The sequence below is a fragment of the Vipera ursinii genome, assembly GCF_947247035.1.
Source record: "Vipera ursinii genome assembly, chromosome: 2".
Classification (NCBI taxonomy): domain Eukaryota; kingdom Metazoa; phylum Chordata; class Lepidosauria; order Squamata; family Viperidae; genus Vipera; species Vipera ursinii.
In genome coordinates, this window is record NC_139513.1 from 71,917,829 (window position 1) to 71,933,779 (window position 15,951).

At 38.0% G+C, this 15,951-nt stretch overlaps 1 protein-coding gene across 4 annotated transcripts in view; it reads right to left on the minus strand.

Moving 5' to 3' along the window:
- Window positions 1–15,951, minus strand: part of RBM6 (RNA binding motif protein 6) — a 91,125-nt gene that overhangs the window by 54,837 nt on the left and 20,337 nt on the right. For all 4 annotated transcript variants that reach the window (XM_083356125.1, XM_083356123.1, XM_083356124.1 and 1 more), the window contains exons 3-5: window positions 12,841–14,140; window positions 12,140–12,229; window positions 10,976–11,045 (exon numbers count right to left, since the gene is read on the minus strand). In XM_083356125.1, the coding sequence (XP_083212251.1) occupies window positions 10,976–11,045; window positions 12,140–12,229; window positions 12,841–14,140 (1,460 nt within the window). The remainder of the gene's footprint in view (window positions 1–10,975; window positions 11,046–12,139; window positions 12,230–12,840; window positions 14,141–15,951) is intronic.

Sequence of the window (15,951 nt, forward strand, 5' to 3'; positions counted from 1 at the left end):
GCCACTCCACCTTGCAGAAATTAAGCTTCTTTTCCCTACACAGACTCTTAACAGCCTCTATGGATGTGACTGCATTTGCTGTTGAGCCTCAGATAGAGATATACAGCTTTAGCACAGGCTGACATCTGGCTTCCAGATGTTAAATAATTAGGGATTGTGTTCATTTATATGCAATGCCAAAATTTCCCCAACACTTGGGGCAGAGTTTCCTATTGACACAGAAGTGCTGATGAGAATAAAACTTCAATGATGCCCTAAATTACTATATATAAAAAACAACATTTAAACATATAGATAACAACATTTAAACTTATAGGGTTACCAAATTATATATGCATGTTTATCCCTATTCCACACTGTTAGTTGATGCTGGAAAGAAATGTACATAACAAATGTAAATATTGGTTCATATTTACAAGAAACAGGATGCATCATGGTAATGTCATTTTAATAGCATCCGTAGACTGTAGTTTTGCTAATAATATTGGTATGCTCCAATTAGTTAAATTTCAGATAAAGCAATAATCACATTCAAAACAACACAAAAATCACTGTAACATGTGTAGAAATTTTAAAATTAAAATTTAGTTGTGAAGAAGTGATGATTATGACATATGCACTATACTCAACAGAAAGAAATCCCATGTACATACCAAAATGATAGAAACATTTAAAATTACTCATGGTGTGGTGAGGTTCTCTCTCTCATAATATTAGAGCTTAGTGAAGCAGAAAGATGGGAGATTTACAAATTGTAGTACATAATTGAATTATAGATCCACCACTAGAGATTGAGATAGCCAGCACTTAAAATGGCTTTAATAGGAAAGCTATTAAAATGATAGAGAATAAGATTTTCAATAGATCATAATAACCATATATTACTGGAAAGTTTTTACTTCTCACAATGACAGAATCAGAGCTTGTCATGAAGGAACAACTGACATATTCTATTCATACACAGTTTTTCTGATTTAATTAGAGTTCGTTTTGCTACTTGCTGAGATTTGAACTAGAAATATGAGAGCAGGTGAAGAATAAAACTGAGCAAAAGCTCAAATTGATAAGATAGGGACTGAAAAAATACATTTATATGTAACTTGAAATATTTATCAGTAGCTAAATCACACATCCATCATTAACTGTACAGATTATGTTTATTATATTAAGACTCACTCTTGTCAAATAAAATGTCTCAATGGATAATCTTTTAAAGACTAATAAGAATTTAATCTTTAATTTAATCTTTTAAAGACTAATAAAAATTACCCAAATAATACAGATGAATCTGATTCTATGCAGAATATTTTTTTTGAATTTTATTTTTTCGGGAGGCAGGTTGTTCCACTGATTAATTGTTCTAACTGTCAGAAAAATTCTCCTTAGCTCTAGGTTGCTTCTCTCTTTGGTTAGTTTTCCTCCGTTGCTTCTTGTCCTGCCTTCAGGCGCTTTGGAAAATAGCTTGACTCCCTCTTCTTTGTGGCAACCCCTGAGATATTGGAACACTGCTATAAAGTCACCCCTCGTCCTTCTCTTCATTAAACTAGACATTCCCAATTCCAGCAACTGTTCCTTATATGTTTTATCCTCCAGTCCCCTGATCATCTTTGTTGCTCTTCTCTGTACTCTTTCTCTGTACTCTTTCTAGAATCTCAACATCTTTTTTACATCGTGGTGACCAAAACTGGATGCAGTATTCCAGGTGTGGCCTTACCAACGTATTGTAAAGTAGTATTAACACTTCATGTGATCTTGATTCTATCCCTGTTAATGCAGCCTAGCACTGTATTAGATAGCGCACAATGTTCAAGTCTTTTCAAGATCCTTCTGTACCTTAAACCTATCTTCTGGAGTATTGGCTATTGCTGCCAGCTTGGTGTCTGCAAATTTGATGAATTCCCCATTTATCCCCTTATCCAAATCATAGATGAAGATGTTGAAGAGCACTAGGCCCAGAACAGAGCCCTGGGGCATACCACTACACATTTCCCTCCATGTAGATGCAGTTCCATTGAGGACCACACGCTGAGTACGGCCTGTCAGCCAGCTACGAATCCATCTGATGCTGTCTAGCCCACATTTATATATATATATATATATATATATATATATATATATATATATATATATATATATATATATATATATATATATATATATATATAATATATAATATATATATATATATATATATATATACACCTTGTGTGTGTGTACATATATGTGTGTATGTATATACAGTTGCAAGAAAAAGTATGTGAACCCTTTGGGATTACGTGGAGTTTTGCATGAATTGGCCATAAAATGCGCTCTAAACGTCATGTAAGTCACAATAGAAAAACACAGTCTGCTTAAAATAATACTACACAAACATTAGCTGTTGTCATGTTTTAATTGAACATAAGATGGAAACATTCACAGTGCAGGGTGGAAAAAGTATGTGAACCCCTAGCCTAATGACTTCTCCAAGAGCTAATTGGAGCCAGGAGTGAGCCAACCTTGACTCCAACCAGTGTGATGATATTGGATGTGTTGCTGACAGCTGTCCTGCCCTTTACTGGTCTCAAGAAGCACTGTCTGATGTGAACCATGCCTTGCAGAAAACAGCTCTCAGAAGACCTACGATCAAGAATTGTTGACTTGCATGAAGCTGGAAAGGGTTACAAAAGTATCTCCAAAAGCCTTGATGTTCATGTGTCCACGGTAAGACAGACTGTCTACAAATGGAGAAAGTTTAGCACTGTTGCTACTCTCCCTAGGCGTGGTCGTCCTGTAAAAATGACTGCAAGAGCACAGCGCATAATGCTTAATGAGGTAAAGAAGAATCCTAGAGTGTCAACTAAATACCTACAGAAATCTCTGGCACATGCTAACATTTTTGTTGACACATCTACAATAAGGAAAACATTAAACAAGAATGGAATACATGGGAAGACACCACGGAGGAAGCCATTGCTGTCCAAAAAAAAATATTGCAGCACGTTTGAAGTTTGCAAAAGAGCACCTGGATGTTCCACAGCACTACTGGCAAAAGATACTGTGGACAGATGAAACCAAAATTGAGTTGTTTGGGGAAAACACACAACACCATATGTGGAGAAAAAAAAGGCACAGCACACCAACATCAAAACCTCATCCCCACTGTAAAACATGGCGGAGGGAGCATCATGGTTTGGGGCTACTTTGCTGCCTCAGGGCCTGGACAGATTGTTGTCATTGATGGGAAAATGAATTCCAGAGTTTATCAGGACATTTTGCAGGAAAACGTACGACCATCTGTCTGCCAACTGAAGCTCCACAGAGGATGGGTGATGCAACAGGACAGTGACCCAAAGCATACAAGTAATTCAACAAAACAATGGCTTCAACAGAACAGAATACGCATTCTGGAGTGGCCCAGTCAGAGTCCTGACCTCAACCCAATTGAAATGCTGTGGCATGACCTTAAGAGAGCGATTCACACCAGACATCCCAAGAGTATTGCTACACTGAAACAGTTTTGTGCAGAGGAGTGGTCCAAAATTACTCCAGATCGTTGTGCAGGTCTGATCTGCAACTACAGGAAACGTTTGGTTGAGGTTATTGCTGCCAAAGGAGGGTCAACCAGTTATTAAGTCCAAAGGTTCACATACTTTTTCCACCCTGCACTGTGAATGTTTCCATCTTATGTTCAATTAAAACATGACAACAGCTAATGTTTGTGTAGTATTATTTTAAGCAGACTGTGTTTTTCTATTGTTGTGACTTACATGACGTTTAGAGCGCATTTTATGGCCAATTCATGCAAAACTCCACGTAATCCCAAAGGGTTCACATACTTTTTCTTGCAACTGTAGGTAAAGGTAAAGGTTCCCCCACACATGCGTGCTAGTCATTTCCAACTCTAGGGGACGGTGCTTATCTCCGTTTCAAAGCCAAAGAGCCAGCGCTTGTCCGAGGATGTCTCCATGGTCATGTGGCCGGCATGACTAGACACCAAAAGCACACAGAGCGCTGTTACCTTCCCACCGTAGTGGTCCCTATTTTTCTACTTGCATTTTTACGTGCTTTCGAACTGCTAGGTTGGCAGAAGCTGGGACGACTAACAGGCACTCACTCTGTTACACGGCACTTGGGATTCAACTCACCAAACTGCCGACCTTCTGATCAACAAGCTCAGCGTCCTAACCCACTGAGCCACCACATCCCTGTGTATGTATATATGTGTATATATATTTGTCTGTGTATATGCATGGGTATCTACATCTACATCTTCTATTATGATATCATAATGCAACTTTAGTTCCCCAAGCATTTAGTTCTCAAAAATTACATAACTAATCATTTTCTAGATGTAGAATCAAGATTTTTGCCTTCTGTGATAGAATCCTGTTTGGTTAGTTATCTGTGTGGCTAGCAATGAAGCTGGAGTAAGTTGTCAAAATGCCATTTCTGTGTTCTACAAACCTTAGGAAAAGAAGTGAGTTGCCATCAAGTCTTGCATTTTAATAATTTTCTTCTAAGATACCTAAGATTAACTATATAAACAATTACTTAATTCAATATAGGCAGGTGCATTCTCTTCCATTCCCATTGAAATACTATACCCTTCCTAAAGATCTGATCCTGAAAAATTATTCAGTGCACTATAAGATTATAGTGGAAAAGAATAACCAGAAAACATTCCTTTTCTCTTGTGTATATATTTGGCCATTAAAGACAGAAACAAGCTGGATTTCTAAATCAGAGCTTTTCAACCAGTGGTATGGGCACCACCTGTGGTACATTGGCACCTGGCAGGTGGTACACGACCATCCTATAAAAGTGGTAGCAAGGGAGGGGAATGAGCTGAACCAGTGGCAGCACCGCACAAGCCTGAGCGAGAGACAGCTGGAGCTGCAGGGCTATCAGGGCTCAGCGGAAGCGCCAGGATCAGCGCCAGGCTCCAGCTGGAGCTCAGTGCTGATCCTGGCCCTTCTGAGCCCAGAAGAAGCGCCGATCAGCTGGAATGTTGCAGCATCTCCAGGGTCTTGTGATTTACATTCAGATGCTTGGCAACTGATTCATATTTATGACAGTCACAGGGTCCCAGGGTCATGTGAAGTGACCAAAACCTGCTGCAACCACCCAGCAGACAGGGGGGGGATAAAAACCAAACACCCCCACCCCACCCTTGCTGCCAATCCTCAACAGAAATGCTCACAACAATGAAAACCTTGGACAGGAGGAAGAGCGCAGCCGGGTGGGCAGGTAGGTGTCTTGCTCGGCTGTGGCTTGGGGGGCACTTTTTTCAGTGACATTGTAACTTCGAACAGTCACTAAGCGAACTGTTGTAAGTCGAGGACTACTTGTACTTCATCACTTTTTTCCTTTTTTTTTTTTTTTTGGTCATCAAGTTTTTGACACCTTACTAGGCGACTGGTGGTACTCAGATGTTGCCATGTCCTAAAAGTGGTACAATGGGTGAAAAGGTTGAAAAGCCCTGTTGTAAATACTGCAAAAAATGGGTAAGTTGCTTTAGTTTTTATAAGAAGTTGTTAGTCGGATTTTATTAAGGAAAAAAATGACCTTATCACTTCATAATTTTTCTGATCAAACTAAAGCATCTTTAAGATGCCCCTCAGTAAATTATCAATAAAACAAACACAGAAATTGTTCAGGTCTATAAAATATTTGACTTCTACAATACAGTGCATTTCTAGATTTCTTTGTATTTATTACGCTTTCATTCCACCCGATACCTGAATATCTCTAAGTGCGTTACAAGTTATTTATAACCTTAAATGTTTCTATTTTTAAAAAAGCAAACAAAGGCAGCAAAACAATAGAAATAGCAAAGTACAATTAATATTAGTTCAGGAAAAATGTAAAATATAAATCTACTAGTTCACAGTTACGGCCATTTAATTCAGAGTACAAATGCCAGGGGAAAGAATAATGCCTCTGACACTGAAAATGTATTAACTCAAGGGCCAACCAACATTTCCAAAGGAGAGTAATACAAAAGTCCCACTACCAGAGGGTCTTCATGTGGAGCTACTGATTTCACTTCCCTTGAGGGTTGCATCTAGAAGATACCCACCAAGAATCACTGGAAAACATGAGCAGGTGCATGTGGGAGATATATTTTAAAGATATATTCTCCTAATGCCATTCAAAGCTTCAGCAAATACACCACCAAAATCTTAAATTGGGATCAGAAATATATCAGCATTGAAAACAGCTGAATAACAGATACAAGTCACTAAATGCAAACTCCTTTTCTCAGGGATTTTCATCTCAAAAGATTCACTACTTTGCAAGTTTCAGAATGATCTAATTGATGTAATGAAAATAAGAATCTGCATGTACTTGCTACACTTTTATCGATTATCCTATTTTAATATGCTATTGTATCTCCTGCACTTACTACTAGTAACTAAGTTTCCGTGGCAGCTATAGTATTTTAGTGAGACAAAATCTTCCAAAAATAAATATTTTGATGGTTGTCTATAATTTGCCAATGTCATACACATTAATATAAGGAAATGGGAATGCATTTGCTATACAATCTTGTTCAAATCTAACTTAGGCGATATCACAAAATATGCAAAACCACAATGAAAATGAGAAATAGAATTTTTAGTCGACATGCATCCAAAGGATGACACAGACTGAAGCTGCTGAGGCAGAAGTAAACATGGTTTGACACTACTCAGGGTCCCCAACCCCCGGTCTGTGGACCAGTATTGGGCCGTGGCATGTCAGCAACCAGTCCGTACACAAGCAAAGCCCCATCTGCGGGGTGCAGGCAGCACACAAAACCACGCAACCTCCAGTCCACAGAAAAACCTTTCCCCATGGAACTGGTCCCTGGTGCCCAAATGGTTGGGGACCTGTGACTTAAAGCATGCTTATTTTATTTTCTTCACACTTGCAATAATTTAAAAAAAAAACAATTTGTGAGGGCTAAGACAGCTATGCTTTTTGCAGCACTGTACAATATAATGACCTTATCTAGATAGCAATTTTATAACCGCATTTTCTGCAGATTACTACTACTTATAATATAGTTCTCTTACATCATATAGTAATAAGTGCATATAGTAACCATTTATTACATACCATGTAAACAATATATGCTTACCCAAAACATGACTATCCTATTCTATTTCTTTACATATATAATACAGGAATATTATTATTATTATTATTATTATTATTATTATTATTATTATTATTATTAGTATTAGTAGTAGTAGTAGTAGTAGTAGTAGTAGTAGTAGTAGTAGTAGTATTTATTGAATTTCTATACCGCCCTTCTCCCGAAGGACTCAGGGCGGTCGGTGTACAGGGCAATTAAAATACAACATACAAAAGTTAAAAGTAAAATTAAATTAATTTAGCTCTAACAATAAATAGTTAAAAATACCCCAAACCCTTAGTCTAGGCCGGCCTGTTCAAATAACCAGGTTTTCAGGTCACGGCGGACTTGTAAAACTATGTTTAAAAAAGCTGACATGTGCTAAGGAAGACAGACCCAAACTTAGTAAGCCAGAGGTCTTGCGGCTTGGCAGCCCGGCTGGGGGGGGAGGGAAACCAGGCCGTGTGAGTGGCGGTCCAGTATGCACATACCTGCTCCCCCAAAGCCTTTTGTTCATTCCAAAAGCTTTTGACACCAAGAAGAGAAGGCCTTGGGGGAGTGGTCTTGTGCTCCTTCAGACTCACCAAGGCTGCCCACACTCCAAAAGCAGATCAGATGTCCTGCACAGGCAGCCTTGGTGAGTCAGCAAAACTGAACAGGGCACGCTTGTCCTATTCATCCTCTGCTCTCACCACTCCACTTTTACAGTATAGGGACCAGGTGGCTTGGTGGCCCGTCTGGGGTGGGGGGAGGGAGGAGAGGGGAACCGGGCTGCGTGAGCAGCGGGCCGGCACACATGCGCAGCTCCACTCACGCAAGTGGGGCTGCATGTGCACACACCAGCTTGCCACTCATGTGGCCTGGTTGTAAATAGGCCGGGGCCTGGTAGTAGGCCATGGCCCACAGGTTAAGGACCTCTGTAGTAAGCTATATCCAAAGTAGTTTTTATTTCTATCTGCACAGAACATTTGCAGTGCTGTGCATCATGTGGCAATGTCCACATCAAGATTACAAAACATCAGGAAGCACTCAGAAAACAGAACCTAGATTTAACCAAGAATAATATTTATTTATTTTATTTTATTAAGTTTATATGCCATCACCCCCTTAAAGATAAGGCGACTAGATTACACAGAACATGGTGGTTTTACTAGATGTTTGACATTATTAACAAAGCCCCCAAAATATAAAATTATAAATAATACTAGTCAGGTATGTGAACCAGACTTTAAACTAATCAGAATATTATACTTGACAAAAGTGATATAAAAGTACACATCTGCAGGGGGAAAGATTTCCCACAATCTACCTTCTAAAAGTCTTGCTTATTATTCAAGACAGCAAGGAATTAGCTCATGGCTGAGATAAAGGTTAAGTAAAACCAAGAAGAAATTTTGGCTGTTAAATTTTAAGTGCAAAGATATTTGAGAATTACTAGAAAAATAAAAACATTACTTTGTATTATTAATTGGTTGATGCAGATGAAGAGAATCATGTACAGATACAAGGTATCTGGAACCTTAAACTGTGGGGGGATTGTGATAGAAATTGGGGTCACTTAAAATTTGGAAATTACCAAGATTAAACATTAAATTTAAAATGTTAAAGGAAAATTAAAGTTAAGAAAAACTTATCAGGAAATAGATTGTCTAAAAGATGGAATGTCAAATTAATTAAGATATGCATAATAAACTGAAGACTATTGATGAAGGTTAGAAAGGTTTTTTTTTGTCTGATTGATAGAATAAGAATTAGGTTGGTTTGAACATGAGACAGTGTATAATATGGGGGAAAGAGAGGGAATTAGTTTTTGCAATACTCTGAGATTTGTATTGATGATATTTAAATGTCACGGAATTGCTGTACCCAGTCGCCACGTTGCTTTCCAAATATGTAAATGTAATATTGGAAAACTCAATAAAAAACTTGGGGGGGGGAAGGAATTAGCTCATGGCTTTGTATTTCATAAAAATTACTGAATTAAGTTTCTGCTTTCAAATAATGAACTTAGATTGGAAAAAAAAGCTTGTAAAGATGAATATTTTAGTTCTGGGAAATTATTCTTTTTCATGCCAAGAGCAGATAGGTCACATATACGTAAGTTAAATATACAGAAATTTGTGGGATAATAACAGAATTCTGTATTGCTATAGATTTTTCTCTTTGTACATTTTTCTGCATGTCACAAAATGTCTAAAAAGCAAGCACTACTTAGTGCTGAAATTTACATTAGTCAGCTGACTCCAACTAGTCTTCTAGATGCTTTCAAAACAGATCGCAGCAACAAGAACAAAAAAAACTCCCCCACAAGAGCATATTTTGCCCTATAAGATCTGCAATGTTTGTATCCCTGATTCTATATCATGTTGAACTTTATGAATATTTATTCCATGCCAGCATATTACAAATGTTCCCTAATAAAAATCATCTGATACCAGTAATGGACATAAGAATTGGAGCCAGGAAACTGTCAACAAACCATTCTCTGAAATAAAAAGATAGTCACCCAAGTATTTATAAGTAAAGATTTTATTGATCAGTTTAGAATTATTTGCACCTGATGAATCTGATGAGAGGAATCTTTTAAGGATATTATATCAAACATTCCAATACATCTTCAGATACATTAACAGGAACAGAGTCCAAATCACGGAAAGTTGTTTACTTTGATCTGGTCAGACCCCATTTTCAAAAAGAACAATGATAATTGAAACAGGTTCATCAGAGCGCTACTGAGATAGGATCTGAAAACCGAGCAATATCATGAACAATCGAATTATCTGGCTATCTTTAGCTTACAGAAAAGAAAATTGAGGGGAGGTTTGACAGTTGTCTTCAGATATCTGGAAAGTTCTTTTATGGAAGAGGCAGTGGACTTATTCTCTCTGGTCCCAGAACAGAGGACAAAAGCCAGTGGATTGAAATTATAAGGAAGGTGGTTGAGGCTAGATATCAGGAGGAACTTCCTAACTATACAAACTGTTTCCTAATGTATTGCCACATTGCATGGTTAATTCTTTTTCACTAGAGGTCTTCAAACAGGGACTATAAGGTTATCTATCAGATATTCTAATACATCCTGAATATGTTCCAGGTGATTGGACTAGGTAGGATTCCATGGTCCCTTCCAATTCTATGAGTGTAAGACTATTTTTATTGAGATTGCTATAGGAAAAGTACTCCAGAGACCATTTATTATTTTTTTAAAAGTCACTGAAGACAAACTTTTACTAGTTCTTGAATTTTATGTTAGAACAAGTTTATATTCTGTCTTTCAAAAGTATCTACGAATATTAATGCAGAGCTAGAACGGGTGATTTGCAACAGTTTCCTAAACCTAATCCTGAAAATATCAATCCAGTAAAAAGGCAAGTGAATAGACCCGTGGTGGCGAACCTATGGCACGGATGCCACAGGTGGCACGCAGAGCCCTCTCTGTAGGCACGCACACTGTCGCCCCAGTCCTAGGCTTTCAGCTGGGTTTTATAAAACCTTTTTGCTTTAAGCCTCCACCACCATGTGAACAAAAAAAAGGTTCAATCAATCAATCAATTTCAACTTCTCGCAGGAAAAAAAGATCTCGCAAAGTTGGAATTGATTGATTGAACTTTTTAGTCCCACCGTCTGCCGTTACCACGCCCACCCAATGGGCGTGACGATACATAAGTGGGTTCTGGATTGCAGTTTGGGCACTTGGTCTCCAAAAGGTTCGCCATCACTGGAATAGACCATATGCCCCAAATTCCTCTTAAAATCAAAATTATAATGCTAGCAAGAAAAAACTGTACTGATAAGGGAGAATGGATCACCTGATCAATAATTATAGAAACAATGTAAATCTAACAAACTTAAAAAATTGAAAAAAAATCCCACCTGTGGTATAATCTTTTAGACGCAGGTTTTTCACTGGTGTTCCATCACATGCTTGGAAAGCACTGAGAATCTATAAAAACAAAGTGTCCAGTTAAGTGGTAGAGCCTACATTACACTGACCATTTTAACACTGAATATTCATTCTGTTTGGCCCCAAAACAAGTAACAATGGTTTCACATTAATGGAAATGAAAATGGAAAGCACTTGACAATGTAAACTAAAGTACAGCAAACACTGTCACAATAAATTCATTTTTGCTACGTTTTTTTTTTGGGGGGGTGTTCCCCTTCAATTTCTCTTATAGTGCAGATTGACCTTGTTCAGCAACCATATTTCCACCCATTCAAAGTAATGGCAGCGCTGAACAAAGGGACTTATAATCATTTCTCCAGCTATTGTACTTTCCCTGCTAGTCATATGATTGCAATTCAGGCATTTGGGAAGGGCTCAACATTATGAAGTTTGCAATGTCCTAAATCACACAATTACCAGTTGTGTCCTTCACTGCCAGCTTCTGACAAGCAAAGTCAATGGGGAAGCCAGCAGGAGGTCATGAATGGTGACTACATGACCAGGATGCTGCAACTGCATAGGAGTCACCTAATAATTGCAAGTGCAAGTGCTAGAACTTCTGTCACAAGTCGACACAGTCATGTGATGTCACAATTTATGACCACATCACTTATCAATTACCAATCTCAATTACCATCCTTAAGTGAGCACTACCTATAAAGCTTTGATCTGCCACTGTACCTCAGATTATAGTGTTCAGAAAAAACTGCTGTTTAAGGATATTAAAAAGTTAATCTGTTTTAATTATAAAATACAGATTAGACATTGAAGGAATTTGGAACAGCCCAAGAAAAGACAAAGTCTTGTGATCAACGCCAAACTACCCTGCTGAGAACCTAATCCTGCTTTTTGTTAAATCAGGGCAAAACAAATATATCGTCTTCCTATTAAATAAAGCATTCCAGTATTAAAAGAAACATAGTCAAAAGAAACTGCAGACATTTTTTCCTTTCTCTCTACAGTCCCTGAAACCCCTTCTAACTGCATTATTAAATTCTGTTTTTCTATTATTTGGAACTGAGAAACACAAAGCTATAATATACAGTTAATGTATCATCTATTACTAGGTAAGCTTCATAAACACAACTTACCTCATCTTTTGTAGCAGTTTCAGGCACTCTTCCTAGGCGAATCAACTTGCTTGGCTTGGTATCTTTGAGACAGGTTCTATAATCCTGGTCCTTCAAAATAAAATTAAAAAGGATTTTAAAGTCAATAGTGAACCAGAGGAAAGATGCAACAAGTCAAACATAGTTGAAAGTGTGTAAATTCCCCTAAAAAGGTGCACTATAATCCATAATTATTTACATTTTATAAAACATTTTATCATCAATATGCTAAGATTGCATGTAAAAGACATCAATTTATGAGAAAAAATTAGAACTAAAGAAATTAGGCACAGAAAGCTGTACAGAAGACTGAGTGTTCTATTGATTAAAATGTGAAGTAAAGGTTTATAGGTTCAAATCCACCTTCAACCATGGATTTAGGCTGGCTATTATCCCTCACACCAATCAGATTGTTTTTATGAGAAAAACCTGGAACAGAGAAAACTATGCCTATCATTTTAAAGTCAAGAAAAGGCAAAATATAAACCCAATTAATAAATAATCTCATGTGAGAATACCGACACTTCAATTTACAGGTTTAATTATGCAAGGAGTGAGGTGTAATGGACTAAAGGAGAATTAATTTCATTACAGCTCACAGCTTTTATTTTAAAGTGCTATCATCTTCTAGTAAGCATTTTATAAATATGATTAAGATAGAAATTTTACAATAAATTGCGTACCTGAAGATCTGGTGGAGAATCTTTACAAGATTTCCCCTCAGCAAAAGATTTGCCGTGTTCATAGTCAAAGACCTGACATCCTGGAAGACGATGGTCTACATCTCGATACTCAATGCCCCTGTAGTCTGTATCCTGCCTTCCAAGGAAATCCAGATCACTTTTTTCTTTTAGTCCAGGTAATTCAGTTACTTGCTCTTCTTTTGCAGAAATCTCCTGATTGCTAACAAAGCCCTGAGTGGGCTTATCTTGGTCCGGAAGATTGGGAAGAGGATTGCGGCTATTTTGGAACTCTAGGGAAGATTCAGTCTTTTTTTGTTCTTGGGGTTCTTCTTCTTCTCTGGCTCTTGATTCTGAATGTGGCAAATCCTCATTCTGAATAAATGAAGACCTGTCTCTAATAACTACAGTCTCTTCTATCTTGCATTCTCTATCTGCTGATTGTGCTGTAGATTGACTGTGATGGAAATCTACAACGTTTGAGTCTGCTGAGGGTCTCTCCCTTTCTGCAAAATCCAGCGATGATGGGGCATCCCTAGCTCTAAAATCTTGATCAGCCTGAGGTTTTGGCCTATTTCTGAAATTTGAGTGGGGTACATCTCTGTCTCTGAAGTCTGAATCAGCTGCACCCATATTTCTCAAATCTGTATCAGGTACATCTCTTTTCCTAAAGTCTGAATATGGTTGCTCTCTGCTCCTATAATCTTGTTCAGGCATGTCTCTTGCTCTAAAGTGTGGGTGTGATCCGTCTCTATTTCTGAAATCCAAATCAGATGTTCCCCTAGCACGACACTCTGATGAAGTATCCTCTCTGCCTCTGTAGTTCACTGTATGAGCTTCCCTATCTCTATAGTTCATTCGGAAAGTATCCCTATTTCTATAATCCATAGGAGGAATATCTCCACTATAATCCACAGCTTGGCCTTCTCTATCCTGAAAATTTCCAGGATACATCTCCCTACCCCTAAAGTCTAGAAGGAGAGGTACCCTAGCTCTGAAGTCCAACTGTGAATCATCCCTACTCTGAAAATCTGAAGGCGAGTAATCTCTGTTTCCAAAATCATGCATATGACCCTCCCCACCTCTGAAGTCACTACGTGGTCCATCTCTACCTCCAAAGCTGAAAGTAGATTCCTCTCTGTTCGCAAACTGAGGATTGAGGATGCCTGGGAGTCCCTGGATATCAAAAGGAAGTGATTCTCTGCCAGAGAAGTTGCCAGAGTGTCTTTCTTGAGCAAGACTATCAAGGGAAGGAGAGTAATCCCTGTTCCACCCGGGAGCAAATCTTTCTTCTTGGCTCCCACTGTAGAAATAAAGACAGTGTTATTCATAATGTCCTTCGAGTTTGTAATCTACACATCAGCATGTTCTTCTCTAACTTTAACAGAGCTGTTCAACAGTAAGATCCGCAGAAGATAGTGAAGTTTGGTAGTTTAAGAGGTGGTAGTATACGACAGACGTGATAAGTAAACTTGCGCACTCTTATGTCACCATAGTTCCCAGAAGAACTCAACATGGAATACCTGAAATATTAATGAGTTAAGGTAACAATCTACATAGTCTCACAATAAATTAAGTTGGGAACTTTAGAGAGTTTAAGAGGCCACCATAATTATCTTGCATGCTCCTTCAGACAGGGAATATTCCTTAAACCTGGTTTTATCACAATTTTAAAAAGGAATTCTTGTAAGCTCTCCTATATAATGAATTCCTTGTTCAACATTCAAAGAAACGGTTATTGATACAAGGCACTATTTCAATATATGTAAACTTCCACATCTTATCTTTCCAATGTTATGTTCTACTTATTACCAGTTGGAAGGGAACTAAAAGCATACTACACTATTTTACAGCAAAATTACATTTCGTAAGTTATTTCACAATTGCATAAAGATAGAAACAATGATAATATTCTTGACAGTATTCCTTTGCTATTATAATTTTTCATTAAAATTGTTTATTTTGGCAGTGGTCTGAAGAATTTTATTTTACTCTTAACATAACATGATTTATTTAGGACACTTCACTCCTTTCTAGATAAAAGCGCACATAGAAAATATGTTTGAAATTAAGGCTCAAAACTATTTCTAGTAAACTTAGTTTGCAAGAATTTGAGCAATTATATAATTTACTCAAACGCACTAAGAACAATAAACATAAATATAAATGTTTTGTTGTTTCCTTTTATTCTTCTAGTAAAGGTGTAGAAAAGTTGGCCCTACCCCAATATATAGATGTTTTGTACCATTTCTTACTAGCTGGCAGTTCTTAAGTTATTAAATTGGAAGGATACAAATTCATTAAAAAATCAACTCAACCTTAGGGCCAACATCACTTCTTTAGTACTGACATTCTTTCTCATAGTTACTTCACTGCTCATCCCTTACCACAGGTATGGAAACATTTGTTCTTTGTCCCTTCCATTATCCTGACTTATGCAGCAGGATACTACAGAGTTAACTTAGGAAAGAAAGTAATGCATATGAAGGCTGAAGCCTTGACATTAGATCTCTTTTAGCCCTATTCAGTTGTATACAACAGAGGTCCCAAACCCCAGGGCCATATTACCAGTCCATGCCTGTTAGGAACTGGGCTACACAAGCACCAGGCAAGTGAGTGAAGCTTCATCTGAGCATGCACAGGATCTAGGTTACACATGAAACCATCCCCCCACCCAACTCCATGGAAGACAATTTTTCTTCCAAAACCGGGCCAGAAAGATTGGGGACTAGTGGTATACATTATTTTTTAAAAAATAGGGATAGAACAGCATCAAATAACTTCAACCTTTCATTTCCCCCACAACAGTCAATAAGGTAATAAGGTAATAATGTAATAAGCCTCAATAAGGTAAAGGTAAAGGTTCCCCCGCACATGCGTGCTAGTCGTTTCCGACTCTAGGGGACGGTGCTCATCTCCGTTTCATAGCCGAAGAGCCAGCGCTTGTCCCAGGATGTCTCCGTGGTCATGTGGCCGGCATGACTAGACACCAAAGGCGCACGGAACGCTGTTACCTTCCCACCGTAGTGGTCCCTATTTTTCTACTTGCATTTTTAAGTGCTTTCGAACTGCTAGGTTGGCAGAAGCTGGGACGAGTAACAGGCGCTCACTCTG